Source organism: Chelonia mydas, chromosome 4 (assembly GCF_015237465.2).
Source record: "Chelonia mydas isolate rCheMyd1 chromosome 4, rCheMyd1.pri.v2, whole genome shotgun sequence".
NCBI classification, from domain to species: domain Eukaryota; kingdom Metazoa; phylum Chordata; order Testudines; family Cheloniidae; genus Chelonia; species Chelonia mydas.
In genome coordinates this window covers 115871897-115889647 of record NC_057852.1, presented here as the reverse complement: position 1 = coordinate 115889647, position 17751 = coordinate 115871897, and the positions used below count along the sequence as shown (strand labels likewise).

General features: G+C 40.4%; 1 protein-coding gene across 1 annotated transcript in view; it reads right to left on the bottom strand.

Moving 5' to 3' along the window:
- The window catches only part of STK32B (serine/threonine kinase 32B), a 257967-nt gene that overhangs the window by 85416 nt on the left and 154800 nt on the right, over positions 1 to 17751 (bottom strand). Inside the window, exon 4 of the mRNA XM_037898079.2 lies at positions 16833 to 17006. Coding sequence (XP_037754007.1) covers positions 16833 to 17006 — 174 coding nt within the window. The remainder of the gene's footprint in view (positions 1 to 16832; positions 17007 to 17751) is intronic.

The window sequence follows — 17751 nt, the reverse complement described above, 5'->3', positions numbered from 1 at the left end:
ACTGTCCCTCCATAACTAAATCCTTCAGAGCCATCAATTTCTGTATTAATTAAAAGGAGTACTTATGGCACCTTAGAGACTAGCTCACGAAAGCTAATGTTCAAATAAACTGGTTAGTCTCTAAGGTGCCACAAGTACTCCTTTTCTTTTTGTGAATACAGACTAACATGGCTGTTACTCTGAAACCTGTATTAATTAATGGTGTGATAGGATGTGTCCCTTTAAGGCTACCATAGTGTTGAATCCTGATAACTTCAGCAGAGCTGGAAATGATGTGTCCCTTTAAGGCTGCCATTGCTAGATCTTTCTCTGCAAAGAAAGAGCTTTTACTTGTAGGGGGCTGGGTGTATGTGAGTATGTATCTGGTTGTACTTCCACAAGACAATCCGTGTGGTACCCAAATAAACTTAATATTTAAGTTCTGAAACAGACTTTAAAACAGGAGGAAACAAAGGGAGAAGTTGGTAATCCAATCCCTGGTACCTTTATGGATTAGTTCCAATGTAGGTCTATTTTAATTATATCGACAACCAGAGGCAAGTGCTACAGATGATTAACTGTAAGATAGCCTTCTGATGAACTGAGCTATTTATCCTGCAGAACATGTTTTTAAAATATTTTTCTCTCCAATGAGCTGAAAATCCTAGCACAGTTGATATCCATTAATTCTGCTTGAATTTTTTTTTAAAAGGACTATTTTGCACCATGGTATCCACACATAAGTTTATCATTTAAGACGCAAAGGATGCAAGAACTTGCTTAATCAACCTAGTCACTTCCAGCTGCATTGTCTAGAGGCCGTTATGCACAAAGAGTTTGAAATAACTTACAGTGTCTCATTCTAATCCAAAATGTCAAAAAGCCTAACATTAATTGGGGCCGAATTTGGCCCAATGAAATTTATTTAAGTTTTATACAGCTCTCCCCTCTCCGCCTCCCCTGAAAAATTTACATTTCAGACCTAAAATAATGGAAAGCATCTCTTCAGAGTGACTCTGAGCTAGAATGGTAGTTTCAGAGCCATTTAAGGGAGAAATACTTTCAGAAACAAGCTTTTTATGTGAACTTTCCAGACTCTGTTCAGCTACTTGAGTGAAACATGTTGTACACCATAGAAAAGTGTATTGTACTGTATTATATATTTGGACAGATATCAGTGGTAGTAAAAAAGATTAAACTTTTTTTTCCTCCTATAAGAACTTTGGGCCAATAAACATTCCAAATCCACAGATGGTCTCTTTCAACCATCGTATATTATTCATTTTATATTGTTCAAATCTTGAGGCAAATTTGGCAAAATTGAGGCAAATTTTCCATTCTTAAGTCTGGACATGAATGGACATTTTATCTTAATGAAAAGTGAATAAAGATTTCAGGATGTGGAACATTTCTGAATAAATATCATACACTATAGCCAAAAGTCTATAGATTTTACTCTAGATCCTGAATAAAATCTTAGTGTCACACTTTAGAAATGCATAAGACCATAAGTATTGTATGATGGTATTGTTCCACAAGTCACTCGTGCAAAGATCTATTTATCTTTATTAGGGCTAGAGATTTTCCTCCCATTTATAGCCTTCGGCATCTTTGCAGTAATTACTCCTTAAGCTCTAGTGTAAAATGCAAAGCCATTATTACTCCATATTAATTAGCTGGTAGGAAGTGCTCATGAGACACTTTGGTCAGACTGCCATTGCTCCATCCGTGTTCACTATGAGACACTTTGGTCAGACTTCCATTGCCCCATCCGTGTTCACTCACATGTCTGATCGCTTTCTATGTAATGTATCGCCTGAGCAAGAGGACCATTTCTGATGCACATACATAATGTAACTGTACTGAAGTTATCACAAAATGGTGAAGTAGTCTTTATGAGTCTGTTTAAGGATTCTGAAGTGCTGCAACTTTCCTTTTGTTTTTCTTTAAGGCTCTTCTTTTAAAAACAAATGAACAAACAAGAACACATCAGGCCTGAAGTCCAAAATATCTATGATCACACTCTTTCTAAATGACCAGTGAGTGTATTACAGATCATGACAACATTTGTGCACTACATTTGGCCTTGCCTACTCTGAATTATTTTGGGAAATCACCCACCATTGCACTATAAAAGCAACATGTGAACACTGGACAGGGCACTGGTATTTTTAGCATGGTAATCTGAGCAAAGTTAGTAGTAAGGATGCTGATACTCCATCAACACTACAGTTAACATGCTGCTACCTCCAGTACAGCTGGTACCAGTGATAATGGAACGATGGGAGATTTCCATTGACTTCAATGAGCTTTGGAGCTGGCCCTTCTGTGGGCTTAATGCAACCCCACTTCATGAAACCCTCATCTTTGTCCAGATAGGAACCAATTTTCAAGTTCCCTTACTTTTACAAAATGCAACTCAGCTCAAAAGCACCCCCTAAAACTCACGCCAATGTACAAATATCCTAACTGGAACAAATTCAAACAAATGTTTTTAGCAATTTCTCATCTTTATTTGGGAAAATGTGGACTAGTCAAATACTTTCAATTCTCTACTTTCATCAATAGGTGGCAGTAGTGATATCTATATTTGTAAAGTATAGATGTGAGGTGGTCACCCTTAAAAACTTATTGATTTTGCCTTAGAGAAACAGATAAACTTATTTCATTACAAACAATGGCCATTTTTAAAGGGTGACCACTGTACTTGGTCTTTCCCACAAGTAAAGACTGGCACTATTCTGTTAGTCTTCCCTGGGCTAGTACTTTTACAGCTGCTGAATTTACTTACATAGATTCTAGCACAGTATTAAAACCTGACTAATACAGAGATTCCGTCATTGTATTGTATTTCAATCATATCTGCTTGCAGATCCAATATGATTTTATTGCAGATTTGATTAAACTTTGCATCATAGCAGTGAAAACAGATACAGATTGCAATACAACGTGACACCAGCCCCATGAAAGTTTTCTAATGCTACACGGGCTTGATCCAGAAAAGAGGTGAGCACAACCACAGGGTACTGCTGAGCACAGTCAGCTCCCATTGTGTTCAATGGGAGTTGAGGGTGCTCACCACGCAGGGGGAGTTCTCAGCACCTCACAGGAAGGCACTGTGCAGGTTCCAACACTGCTAGTACTAATAAGCTGATCAAACAATGGAAGACTGAATCCTCCAATATGGGCTGAATGGCTCTGTGAGGAGGAGTTCCCTAGAGTTCACTCTGATTGTTGTGTTAGACATTTTGGTTGCAGACAGGATCTACAAAGCAAGTGTACCAAATCAGGCAACTATTATGTATCAAGATTTTTAAGACCATAAGAACGGCCACAGTGGGTCAGACTAATGGTCCATCTAGCCCAGTATCCTGTCTTCTGACAGTGCCCAATGCCAGGTGCTTCAGAGAGAATGAACAGAACAAGTAATCATCAAGTGATCTATCCCCTGTGCCCATTCCCAGCTTCTGGCAAACAGAGACTAGGGACACTTCAGAGCATGGTTTTGCATCCCTGCCCATCCTGGCTATTAGCCATTGATAGACCTATCCTCCATGAACTTATCTAGTCCTTTTTTGCATCCTGTTATAGATTTGCAAAAGCAACTATGAATGCCTCCATTTTTGACTGCCCAACTCAAGACATCTTAAGTTGCCTAATTTTCATAAAGCACTGTGATCCACCCAGTGAGAAGCAGGGCCCTTTATGCTTTCTCAGGTTGGGCACCCAAAAACGGGAGTGACCCAAAGCTTCTAGTCATTTTAGAAAACCTTGGCCATTCTCTAAGAAACACTTTCTATGGAGCATTAATGCATGCTGCACTTAATACTGAATGCAACATATAAATGAATGCAAAGATGAGATTTTTACCACCACAAAAGTTGGGACACTTACTGATAGATCCCACGGTCACTATAATACTGCTTCCTTGTACATGTACATTCCAAAGGGATCTTAGTTTACAGAATGGCACTCTTTTTAGAAGATTTATGCTGGTCCCTAGCAGAGTATGCCTTATGTTAATTCCTGCAATGCATAATTCATCATTACAATAAATGGTGACTGATCAGCCACTTTAGCTAGGTTGTAACCATCAGGCATGATATGTCTGGTTCATCCTAACAGATTTCAGTTATGCCCACTAGGTTATAATCATACTGGAAAATTTTTTTTAAACTTTTCTTTTTTAAAAAATCTGTGCATGGAAGAAAACTGCAGGGATTTTCCCCAATGTTGGAGAGATTTTCTATGGTTTTATTGGAGAACTTTTTACAGTTTTTGAAGAGAATTTTGAAATGCATTACAATGGCCTCTCAAATACTGATATAATCACATTTGATAGCGCCGTAATCTTTTCAGCTTCCTAGCTTCAAGTGTTTCTAGGACGTTCAACATGTGTGAGTACAGATTCGTACTCCTTGAGTGAATCACCTTTCAAGAACACATATAGTCTCTAATAACCATAGGAAACATAGCTCACTGGAACCAGATGATAGGTTGGCATTGGAGAATACAGCAGCAGATACGGCAGAAAAGAATACCTTTGTCAGATGAGAGTTGTTTCTGACATCAGAGCTCATGTAGTATCTCTGAAGACTACGAATAAAGTTGCCACCAAAGCAGATGAAGAGATCAGCAAGTGTCCCATCAACAAACATACAAGTATCACTGGATCCTTCTAGATACAAAGTGGACAAAATGGGCCAGGTCCTCTTCTCACTTATACCCGTGCAAATGCATATACAAGTGTAACTGAGAACAGAATTTGATCCCATGAACATTGTCCTGTGTAAGTGGTCTAAAAGAAGGGCAGAAGGAGCTCATCATTATTGACTTTGCTTTATCAATCAGGAAAAAGTGTACTGTTTCATTCTGAATGACAGAATGCACGTATGTTTTTGGCTTCCTGCCAAGAAGGCCCTATTTCCTGCACTGTCAAGTTTCACCCTAGACACAGTCAACTCTAGAGCCCCAAAGAGTCTAACTGACATGGAAGGATAATGTCACAAAGAGGCAGGTTGTTTGAAAAGATATCTCTATTGCTATATTTTAGTTGAAACTCGGGAACAAAGATACCATCTAATGACTGAAATGGGTGACTAAGGATTTTGAGGTGGCAGACAATGATTCTGACTGGGACTGTGCTTCTTTTCAAGGAGACAATTATTCTAGTCTGATATGTAAAATATTTTTGCGTGAAACACAGAGATAGGTATTGCTTAATAATTCTATTTCTTCAGTGTTAGATCTTCTAAAATGTAACTTTTTGACATGAAATCTTCCTCCCCAAATCAAGTATTAAATAGTCATGGTGCAGATTAAGATAAAAGGGTATTGACTAGAAAAGCACATCTTTGTCCATATATTCATAAGTTTTAGCTTCATGTGCACAGCCCTTTTATGGGAGATTGGGAAATGGGCTACAAATTTAAATTAGTGTGGTGGAACTCTGTGAGAGTCTGGGTCTGCGTGTAGGTGTGTGGAGAAGAGTTGAAAGAGCACTCTACATGGAAAATTCTGCAGGGCTAGTGCCGAAAGTTAAAACTAGGCAGAGTTGCAGAGTTTTATAGCTGAAACTCTTAAACCAGAACTGTAGATGACTAAAGCACTTAATTAGCACAATAGCTTGGAAGTGTGGCATTTCTGAAGATAACTTTTTACCCCAGCTTGTCCCACTAAAATAACTATATTATTAACAGTCATTGACTTTCTTTCAGAAGAGAGACCTGTTGTTCCTTGAGTAAACATGTTGATCAGCTCTTCTTTACAGAGGGCAATCTCTCAATGTCTGCAGTAAGCAACTTGAGAAGCAATGTACCAAATCTAGGAGTGCATTTCTCACATCAGTACCTCCTCCATGATTACCTAAGAGAGAAAATTTCCTCTGACAGTGCTTCCTTCTTCTCTGTATTAAGTCCTACATAGAATACGCATGATGAAAAAGACTGGATGAGAATTCTTCAAAGGTACAGATTAAGGGTATGTGAATTGTCCAATATGAACTGCAAAACTATTCAAAATCATCCTGGCCTTGAGTTAAAACAACTCTGTTCATCTGTTCAAATGCATGCCCATGATAGTGAAAGGCATCTGAAAGTGAGCAGGCACAGTTACTTTTTCTTCTCTTTCCAGCTGCTCCTGGTCAGAGTCCCTCATATTCTCTCCAGTCACAGTTCCCCCTGCCATCACCCCCACTCAATATTCTCCTATTTGCCCCTCAGTTCTGCCTCAGCAATTAGGTTCCCCCAGCCTCCCTATTATCTCTTCAGCTATACCCCATTCTAGTTACTCCTACTTTCCCATTCTCAACAGCTTTCCCACTAACTCCTTTGAGCAATCCTACTCTCCCCAGCCTCTCTCATTCAGCATTCCCATTCATGCACACCCTCCTCTTACCTGCCCCCCAAGACTTTGTGCAGGAATTGCCCTCAGTACGGTCAAAGGCCCTCCCGTACATCCACATTCAGCATCCACTCACTCTCCACAGGTGCCTCCACTTCCCATTCTCTTACCAGCTCTCTTCATCATCATTCCCCTCACTTCTTCCCCAGCTGGCTCATCATTTACACTTCCCCCATTCTCATCCCAACCCCTTCTGCAGTCAGAATTGTCTCCTCTTTCTTCAGTCCCCCAAGTTAGAGTCCCCTTTCTCTCACCACCAAATCCTTAATTTGCCTCTTGCTGCTGGCTTCCCTGAGAGCTGCTGGGGCTCAAACACCTCTGAAAATCAGGCTACTTTTATTTAGGAGCCTAACTTTAGGTACCCAGCATTTGGCATTTTTGGCCATTTTGTTTTTTCAGACACTGCAAAAGAAGTATGATACTTTTTTGCTATATTGGTTATCGCGTTCTCTCATTATTCCTACCATTCTTCGTTGTTCCAATTCTGATGCAAGTTATCTGGCATTTATCAGAGACATAAAAAGTGATGGTATTATTTTAAATAACTTTACTATTTTTAATAAACTGACAGTGTACTTATGGCTAGAGAACAACATGCTTCCTGCCTGAAGGTGTTTGCAGTCTCATTTGAATAAGACAGAATAAAAAGTGGTTTATACACTGGGAGTCCACATTTAAAATAAGAGAGTAGAAATTCCTTTTGTAGTAGGATCCAAGTGTTCTTCCTCCAAGGGCACCACTGAGCACTTAAACTTTACATGGAAAAATATCTTTGAGTGCTGTATGTGAGAGAGAGAGAAAGAATCTCAGAAGAGAACCAGGAGCTCATTCTCCCTTTCCCCCCAATAACACATTTAGATTCATGAAATCAGGGTGAACAAATAAGAAATATTTAGATTGTTTTCACTTATTTTGAAGAGCATCGCCTTTAGTGTTTATAAGCCACAAAGCAACACCTGCATGTTCTGGGTTAAAGGATATGCTGACATTTCAGAGTCAAAATGCACAATGACATTGAGAAGAAATAAGGCCTGATACGAATAAGATACATAATGAAACAAACTAACTGCCACCCAAAACAAAACAAAACAAAACGCAGCCCGCTTCTATTTATTTACCATTATCACCACTGTTATAGTGTAAGGGCCTGATTTTGATCACATTGTAATGGACCACTATTCCCACTCTATTTTATTTACTAGGCTTTAAGTTCATCAAAATTATTAATTATTGTTCACTGGGTGCTGAGAATAATTCCTCTGCTGTTCCAACATCAAGTAAAACACAATTTTACTTCAGTATGCCTACAGTCTAAGGCCTCAATTTTAAACATGTGACCATCATTAAGAATCTGCATTGTCCGCATATTAACTTCAAGTTAGACATGTGATTAAATGACTTATTGTATCACTTGAAGTCACGCAGAAAGCTTCATTCATTCCAACTAATGCAGGGACCTATAAATTGCACCTCCTGGAGCCAGCAGGAAATTCTCCCCTGGACTGACAGTAGGTTGTGTTTGCACATCTGGAACATGCTGACACTGGCTAGGGGGACTCACATTCAGAATCAGAAACATTTAACTGCAGCGGTGCTTCATGCGGGAAAACTACATTGCTGTTAGAATTGAAATTAATGGAGGCCATAGAAATATTTGAAAGCTGCCACGTAGAGAACTCCCAGAAGGCATATGAGAATAAAGGGGAAATAATGGCGCTTCAGAAAGAGAACTCTTGAAAAATAAATACAAAATCAATCACATTTGGCACATAAAGCTCTCTGAGTCAATCAATAGCATGACTCATATTTTGACTCTCCCCCTCTCTCTCACTGTCCATACATCCAGCTAAGTCAGAAGTTACACAACTCATGCCAAGCTCATCTGGACTCTCACAAAACTGTCTTGGAATGTGCTGAATACATTTATGAGTGAAGGACAAGTTTAAACTGATGCTGTCCTTTAAGAAAATTCCTTCCACCTCATCAGCTACACAGATGGCTCAATGCTACAATAGTGGGTGTCTGCGAAATATCTACAGTAAGATAGTATGCAATGTTATTATAGCCATGTTGGTCCCAGGTTATTAGAGAGACAAGGTGGGTAAGGTAATATCTTTTATTGGCCCAACTTCTGTTGGTGAGAGAGACAACCTTTCGAGCTTACCCAGAGCTCTTCTTCATGTCTAAGAAGAGCTCTGTGTAAGCTGCAAAGCTTGTCTCTCTCACCAACAGAAATTGGGCCAATAAAAGATATTACCTCACCCACCTTGTCTCTCTACAGTAAGGTAGCTCAATAGACAAAAGAATTCCTGCAATGACAAAAATTCCACAAAAATCTGCATTTTCTCATCTTCACTTATTGCTAGTCTGACAGTATTAAAAAAGCTTTCACTATAAAGAAATCCTCAAGAGAAATAATAGGAACCCCCAAAGAGACACTCACAGTAGCTGCAGAGTAAGGTAATGCATTTTTCACCCACTAAAACTGAGACATGAGGTATGTGCAAATGGCCCATCTGTTGCTGTTGGGTCTAGTTTATTCACACTGTATCCTTATCCAACTGCTTAAACTTTTTTATGTCTTCATCAAAAATGCAAACCAGAATAATTCAAGAATAATTAATGCAAAACTGCTCCTTTACCCATTATTGGACAGAATGAGCCCGTATGCAGGAGATCAGAAGAGGTGCACATAGGATAGTCCAACAAGGGAAGATGAGTTCAGGAAGCTCTGAACTTCCCCCAACATGGCTGGTAGCTAAAAAACACACCTGAATCATACAGAATACAGATAGCACTTTGAGAAACAAACGAACTAGGTAAATGACAATCTCTGTTCCTTCGTCACTGTTGAAGATTCTGGGTTGGATTTTCAAAAATGCTCTTATTGAATTCCCAGCCAACACTGCAATACATCAGGGGTAATATCAGAGCGTCTACTGGAGTTACAGTAGCAGAAAAGTGATATAAGTGAGATCAACTCTGGGCCTGGAGACATTAAATGGTTTCGAGTCAGAATATAGTGTTTCATCTCTGTCAGCTTATCCCAATTCATACCAAATGAAGCTGTGGAAATGATGATGTGTCACATTTTAAAACAGGAAGAGGGAAGGAAGGAGATTATATTTAATTCTATTTCCTATGTATGGACTGGAATGACAAATGTAAGAGAAAGAAGGTGGTCCAAGGGCCCTGTCAAAGAATCCAGGTGGAGGATAGGCATAGAGGAGAAGAACTCTCATACACTCCCCACTCTACGCCACAGCAGTGAGCGAGAGGTGGTAGGCACAGGGCCTGGAGGCTCTGGAGCCAGCAAACTGATGTACCCTGCTGGTTAGTGTACGTTAGAGATTCCCCTCTGTTTCCAGTCCCCTGAGAATATGGGTATATCCACACTGCAATAAAAACGCCCACGGCCAGCCCATGTCAGTTGACTCAGTCTCACAGGGCTCATGCTGTGGGGCTATAAAACTGCAGCACAGACATTTGGGCTCAAGCTGGTGCCTGGCCTAGGACCCCACAATGGGGGAGCATCCCAGAGCCTGGGCTCACTCCAGCCTGAGTCCAAATAATTACACTGCAATTTTCTAGCCCTACAGCTTGAGTCCCATGAGCCACAGTCAGCTGACACAGGGCAGCTGCAAGTGGTTTTTTTTTTTTTTTTTGCAGTGTCGACATATCCTAATAGTCTGTTACAGCCCCAGCTAGTGACCGTTAGCTCAATCTCTAGAGGCACATGTTTTAGCTGTAGCCTAGTGTGTGGGCCAAAGTGGGACCTGTCATACTTGCATCAGCAGGGAGTTCTCAGGGAATCCCTCCTGGCTATTTGTGGTCCTTTTTCTAGCCGCTTTCCACCTCGTGAGTTGCACAAAGTAGTTAATCTGATTAGAGCCCAGTCTCACTAAAGTCAGCTGTTCTTGGTAAAGAGCAGCTCTTTCTTTCCCCTGCTTTACCCAGAGTTGCTGCTATCAAACCCAATCTCAAAAAGAGAAGCCAAATAAATGGAGTATAGGTTCATTTGAGCAAGCCTGAACTCTTTGGTACAAAAACATTCGGATTCCTGCCAAGACTGTTCCCTCAGCCCTACTTAGCATTGATGGGTTTGATTCTTTCCAATTGTTTTTTTCTGGACATACTCATATTTTAAGTCATAGTCACTGGGACCCTGCAGATATTTAGAAAAGTAAAAAGGGTTTTGTGGTCTTCAATTATGAGAATCATGAGAAAAAAATCCTCTAGTTTGTTGCACTGCTCCACCCAGCTTATATTTAATCCTTTCCCCATTTTCCCAACAATGAAAAAGGATAGATGTTTACTCCGATGAACTTCACTGATGGGTTCTTTATCTTGTTCCAGGACAGAAATATTTTCATGCAGCATGGAGTATAAAGCAACAACTAATGACAGGAAGTCTGAGAATCCCGGGAGTCCACAGTCCTCTAATTATAACATTATCACATACTTAAGTTTTCATTTTCCTTTTCTAAAATCATAATGTATGTATGTAGTTGACAATGGGAAGAGAAGAGATTCAGAAAGAAAAGCAAAAACTGTAAGTAAAGATCAAAAAGGAAACCAGAAAAAAGACCACATAATAGTAGCTCACTTCGCAAGTACTAATAGTTGAGTGATTGTGGAATGGATATATAAGAATATTATTTAGCACTAATATAGCTCTTTTATCTTCAAGGACCAATCATGTCTACACCTACTTGGGTGTCTCATAATATACAGAACAACAGCCTCTCAAATAAGAGGCATGTATTATGAAAAATAGCTACAATTACAAACATAGCTTGAGTTCCAGCTTTGTCTCCCCTTTTTTTTTAAAACCAATGACCACACCCTGTCTTCATGTCTATGCGGCACACAGAGACAGCTGGTGGCTGAACAATATACTGCAAATAAACATTTCATTATAAAGTGTGGAGCAATGGCATAGGGAATTGCATAAAGTGCCTTCCCTTCCTCGCCTCCCTGTGCGGAGTTCAGACACAATCTTCATTCTTGCACTTTCAGGATGTAAGAAACAAAGGAGTCTACTACCATCAGCAGCACTTGATTCCCCAAAAAGGTGTGGATAGATGAGGTGTGAAAGTGGGTCCTTCTCTTTCCCCTTCTCAATACCAGAGCAAAGTTACCCCAGCTTCCACTCTATAAAAGAGTATGGCAATGACCACTGGTGTGAAGTCTTTTTCCTCACAGAGGTATGCATGGAGCACCTCAGGACACCTCACAGAATCCTATCATTGATACATACAACTGCTGATTTTATCAATTGAATCTATGCTGTAGATACCTAGACTTCAATATTATTTCCCACCGAACTTTGTTAAAGGGACGTAAGTCATGTAGTGAATCATACGATAACACAAAGGGTTTGGGGCTGTTTTACAGCTTCAAAATGAATAACTAATGATAACTAACAATAAAACTAGAACTCATTTGCATGGGTGAAAAACTCAGTTCAAATGGTGAAATTTATGATTTCTGAATATAAATAATTTCTTATTCCTTTAAAAGGTACCATTTGAGATTTTATTTTTTTATGCCAAGAATTACATTCTTTTTTGTCAGTACTGGGCTTACAAATGCTCAGTATTTTTTCTGCTATATTTTTAACTATCACTTACACTTTAAGTGGATAATTTTATACAGGAATCACTCTACTTGGGAGTTTATAATATTGGCATATTATTTTTGGAGCCCTAAGTAAAAGTCTGCATAAAAGATAGAAGTTGTAAAGGCATAGAAATGTTACATAACTTTAAAGAATTGTTGGTATAATCACTCTCTGAATGGGTCATCAGCAGCATAGAACTTGTGAACTTTTGTATTGCAGCATAGATCTTTGCCATTTGAACTAAAAGAATAACTCCTGAAGTTAGTAGCAATGGTAAGCTGTTATCTGGTAGTGGAGCGGCCACAAGAGGGAGTCACACACTTTGCTAGTGTGTCACACTGGCAGCTATATAACTTCACTACCCCCCATGATCTCTTCGCTACCACCCATGATCATAACAGATTTGCTGTTTTCTGTCAAAAGTGGAACTTTCAGCAGTGCCAATCAAAATGGTGAGGACAATAAAATCACGAGATGGGTAGGGTAGGCGAGAGAAAACAAATGCATCACACACAAAAATCACAGCAGATGGACCATTTAGTGCTTTACACTACAATACTGCTGGAAGGCTATTGTAATTTTCTTTCCAGGTATCTGTCACATCCAGCCACAGTGTGGAACAGCCAAGTGATGATAAAATTGTAAAGGCAACACAGTTAACTGAGGGCCATAAAAACTTACCCCAATGAGAGAGAAAAATGTAATTCTACCAACATGGCATGTGTTACAAATAAAGCATCTATAGAATTATGGCCCTAACATTCCTCAGAGCTAAGCCTCTATCTGCAAAAGCATCCAGGATTCAACTCTTCAAGTAAACATGGTAAGAAATAGCTGGCTGAAAATACACAGCTCAAGTTACTCAGACTGAAATTGCGTAGCATATTAGGCAACTGCTGGTGGGTTTTGTTAAAATCTACGAGCAACAAAGCTTGTGAGGGGAGGGAAGGTGTGTTGGTCATGCCTGAAATAATACTAATTTATTCAATCTTTAATTGGCCAAATAGATTATTCACTAATACTTTTCATCTGGCACTAGCCACAGTATAAAGGACCTAGTCATGCAGTCTTGAAGCTTAATATCAGTGAGGAAAGACGTCAGGATTCTATCCAACATGTGGGAGTGAGGAAAACCATGCAAGTTAGCAGAAGATTCCTTTCTCTGTTCTATGGCTCTGGTGGTCTATAGGAAATGATTGTACAGACAGCTTTTACCAAATCACTGTACCCAAAGAAAACATTTTACCGTGCTCTAAATTCCAGCAAGACTGTGCGAAATGAGTGTGAGTTAAAGTGAAAGGTTATTAAGTGCCCAGATGAGTTAAACTATATAGTTTACACGTCAAAGTGAGGATGGGGGCCAAGTATAGACTGCAAAGCAGAAAATGCTGATGAGGTTAGAATTTTTCTTAAATTACTATTTAAAATACTAGTTAAACATCTATACAAAGGCAGACATCTCTGGCAGAACTATAAGCAAGATATCTTGTATAGCACTCACGGTTGTGCCATATTAAATAACACCTCTCTTATCCTGAAGATTTATTTTGCAGGGTTGTGCATGCAAAACACTTATTGTGACAGGTGGCTTGGAGGGCTGGGCAGCCTAGTGGTTAGAGTGCTTTGCTCTCAGCCCTCTGCTTGGTTAAGGAGCCTCAATCTTTAAGGCCAAGGAAGGTAGGGGGACCTTGGCCCTCCCTCTCTATCGGGTCCCATCCCAGGGTCCTGCATATATCAACTGGGGGGGGGGGGGTCCCTCCCGGGCCCTATGTATGTCAACTGGGGTGATGGGTCCCTCCCAGCAGGGAGACAAAATCAGTTGCCCTGGGCTATTTTCTACCAGACTCTTCAGTTTGGGGTGTGGTGCCAATTTGCTAGGCGGCTTGCTTCCTGTAGGGTCCACTCTTGGGTCTTGGACGGCACCAGGCTCCTTCAGCAACACCAGTTGCTGACGGCGAGCCTCACAATGTCTCTGGGGTTCACTTGGTTACCTCAGGTGCTGGAAGCTCCTCTGCAGTCTCTCTTGGCTGAAGAGAGAGTGCTTACTCCCAGATGGCTGCCATGGCTGGCAGGTTAGCACTCCTTCCCCTCAGGTAGGGAGACAATTAGCTCCTGCCTAGGGTGACCATACATCCCATTTCGTCTGGGACAGTCCCTTTTTTGAGCCCTGTCCCAGCCATCCTGACTTCACCCCACCCAAAATGGGCATTTGTCCCATTTGCTCTTGCCAACTTGATCAATTGGCAAAAGCAAACGGGACGAATGCCCACTTTTGTCGGGGGGCAAGCAGCAAAACCAGCCCTGCACAGGGTGGGAGGCAGGGCTTGGGTGGGGCACAGGCAAGGCTCAAGCGAGCAGCAATGCCAGTGTCAGCCCCACACAGAGGGGGAGGCAGAATTCGGGTGCGGGGCAGGCAGGGCATGAGAAGCAGCAAGGCCAGCCCGCATGGGGCTTGGGGCTTGGGTGAGCAGCTCGGGCCAGCCCCCCGTGGTGTCCTATTTTCCTTTTGGGAAATATGGTCACCCTACTCCTGCTTCTTCACCAGTCAGCTCTGAACTGGGTTCTCTCCTTTTCTCCCTCCTCCAGGCCTGGCATCGGCTGCAGGTAAAATGGGGTGGGGCTGTCTGGGCCCAAAGGCTCTTTTTAACCCCTGCTGTACTGGCTGGCAGTTCTCTGCTTCATCACAGTTATGTTGAAATATGTATGAATAATAGAAAGTGAGGATTGACACAGATATACTCTGACATTAGCCCTGCATGGAGCCACAATGGGATAGCCACACTTCTCAAGGAGATGGCTACAAGAACAGAACTTCTGTTGCTCACAGCGAGAATTGAATCAGGCACCACTTCCACATTAGTTCATACTTTCCTGGTCCCTCCATATCAGATCATCAGGAGGGATACGATAACCAGAGTGCTATGGCAAAATTCCAGCTTGCTGATTGACATTTAACAACCATCAGCCAATTAGTATATAGTCATTCACATAATGTATGGTTATTTCAAAATAGCTTTAGAGTAGTTACACAAAGCAGATATTCAGAACCAATCAAGGTGCTGGGAACTGAATACCTATGGAGGGGCAGGAGGTGCATTGTATAGTTTTCCAATAGCTACCGTACAATACGTGTGTACTATGTTTGGCTGAGAAATATTAATTTTGGCAAAACAAGAGATAACAATATAGCAAAATACAATTCCTATAAAAATGTATTTTACTAACTGTCCACAGGAAAAATTTATTAAAGCTCTATAAAGTTCACAGAGAAGCTGAATAGGAATTAGTGTGTTTCTATAAAGTATGGTAGATAAGAACATAAGAATGGACATTTTCTGTGGAACTTCATCTCAGTTTCAAGCTTGCACACAAAGGAGAAATGCTCAACAATTTCTTCTTCATCAAGGAGCATTCCTTAAGTCATATAGACTATGCTGAGCTGTACTTTAGAAGCATTCACTGTGAATGCAAAATGTGTGCAAAATTTATAGAAATCTACAAAAAATATTAGCATTATGCAGAAGATGGAAAAGTTCAGAGAATTCCCACAACATTCATCCAAATGTAACCTGCAAAAAAATCAACAGCTACAAAGCTTATTTCAATTTTGTTTTGTGTGGTTGCCATAATACAGAATAAGCCTTTTACTCCTGCCCGAGCTTAGATTGGAGAAGTGTCCTTCCAGCTGGAATAGATAGGATATGATTCCGCCCTCTCCATGTTGAGTCAGAACGTCCTTGTAATCAGCTTTCTCATACAACAGCACAAGGGAGTACTAGTGGGTGGACAGGATGACAGGTCTCAATTAATTTGTTTAGAAGAACCTATTTATATTGATTACTGTCAACCCCATTGCATGAACAGTTTCAGTTTGGCCTCTGGAATTCAGATGAAACAATTCTGGTGACGCATGAGGCCAGTTTCTCTTTCCACTTACACTAATGTAAACCAAGAGGAAGCCTACTGAATTCAATAGTATTACACCACTGTAAAACCAATGCAAGTTAGAGCAGAATCAAGCCCAGGATTTTTTTCTTCCACAGTTTGCTATTATTGCCATCACAAGGGAACCCACCTCCATGCTCAAATTAGTTTTAGAATCATTCAGGAAAAATGGAGAGATACCTGATGTGGAGCATGCTTGACAAAGAGGCATCATTAACACTGACTGGTATTGTGACTCTTTAAATAGTTTAAGAAACAGCAAACTAACAAACAGATCATTGCAGCATAGGAAATGCCACAGAGAGGGAAAGAACACAGAGCCTGTAATTTCTGCCACTCTGTTCCCTTCTATATCTTTTATTTTACTCCATGCACATTTTTAGCTGTCTGGAAACTGACAGCTAATTCCCCATCATCAGTCACTGTGATGCTCTGTTTTTTTCCCCTGCTGACAGTTATTCTATTGATTTACAAATGTGTGTGTTCAGGAAAATTGTAAGGGAATTAAGAAAAATTAAAACATGTGGCCTTCAGAGTATTGTGTCTAACATTAAATAAGCATGCATCACAGCTCTTAGATAAGAGGATAAACAAAGGGAGTATGACAAAGAAAATGGAGTGTGGAAACAACAATATTGCAAGGCTGAGAAGAGGGGATAAACCACACCAGGGCCAAACTCAACTCCTGTTTACATTTATGCAGCAGGAACTTTGCATCTGTATCCACAGGCAAAATTTAGTTACACAAAACCAACAATGTAATAAATGAGACACATACTGTACAAGTGGAGTAAACAAATCGCAGTGTGGCTAAGTAAAGAAGTCCTCACTTGTGGCATGGTCTACACTTTCTTTCCTAATAGAATGAATGCTATTCACTTACCTGTGAATTATATGGTATCTCTGCAAATAATCCAGTGAAAGTGCCAGTTCACAAATATATAATTTAACAGTTCCTTCCTTAAAATGCACATTCTGTTGTAGGTGGTAACGCAGATCCCCTCCAAGTAACAGATCTACCACCATGAACATGTCTTCTTCATCTTGAAAAGAATACCTGGAAGAAATAATTATGAAAATGAAAAAAAAACCCTGTTATTCAATTCAATTCAATTCAGTGAGTTGTTTTTGGCAAGGCAAGCTATTAAAAAAAACAAAAAACAGCCAGACCCTTCCGTTATCTAACAGAGGTAGATCTGCCCATGGTAAGATTACAGTTTGCTCAAATGCAACAGATTGTTTTCTCCAGTACTATCAATACTAGCCCAACCTTGTGTTCCTTGTGCACCCACACCTCACTCTGACAACAGCAGCTCCCCTGGATGCGTAAGGAAAGCAGAATTGGGCCCATGGACGTCACCTGGCATTTTGATTTTGAGAAACACAGATCACCGCTTTTAACACGGATTTATTGCCGGGCAGTATTTAGAAAACCTTTTGGGATTTATGTATTTTAAAATGAGTATGTATCTTCTGAATTCATAAATTGCCCTGGCAAGTATCAGGAATAAAAATAAGGCCTATAAAAACCATGCTTGGTATTTAGATAAGTGCAGTCATAAGTTGTGAATCATAGACTCATGGGGTTAGAAGGGACTGCGAAGGTCATCTAGTCTAACCCCCTGCCAAGATGCAGGGTTTATTGTGTCTAAAACATACAAGACAGATGGTTATCCAGCCTCCTTTTGAAAGCCTCCAGTGAAGAAGCTTCCACAACCTCCCTAGGCAGTCTGTTCCATTGTCTTACTGTTCTTACAGTTAGGAAGGTTTTCCTGAGATTTAATCTAAATCTGCTATGCTGT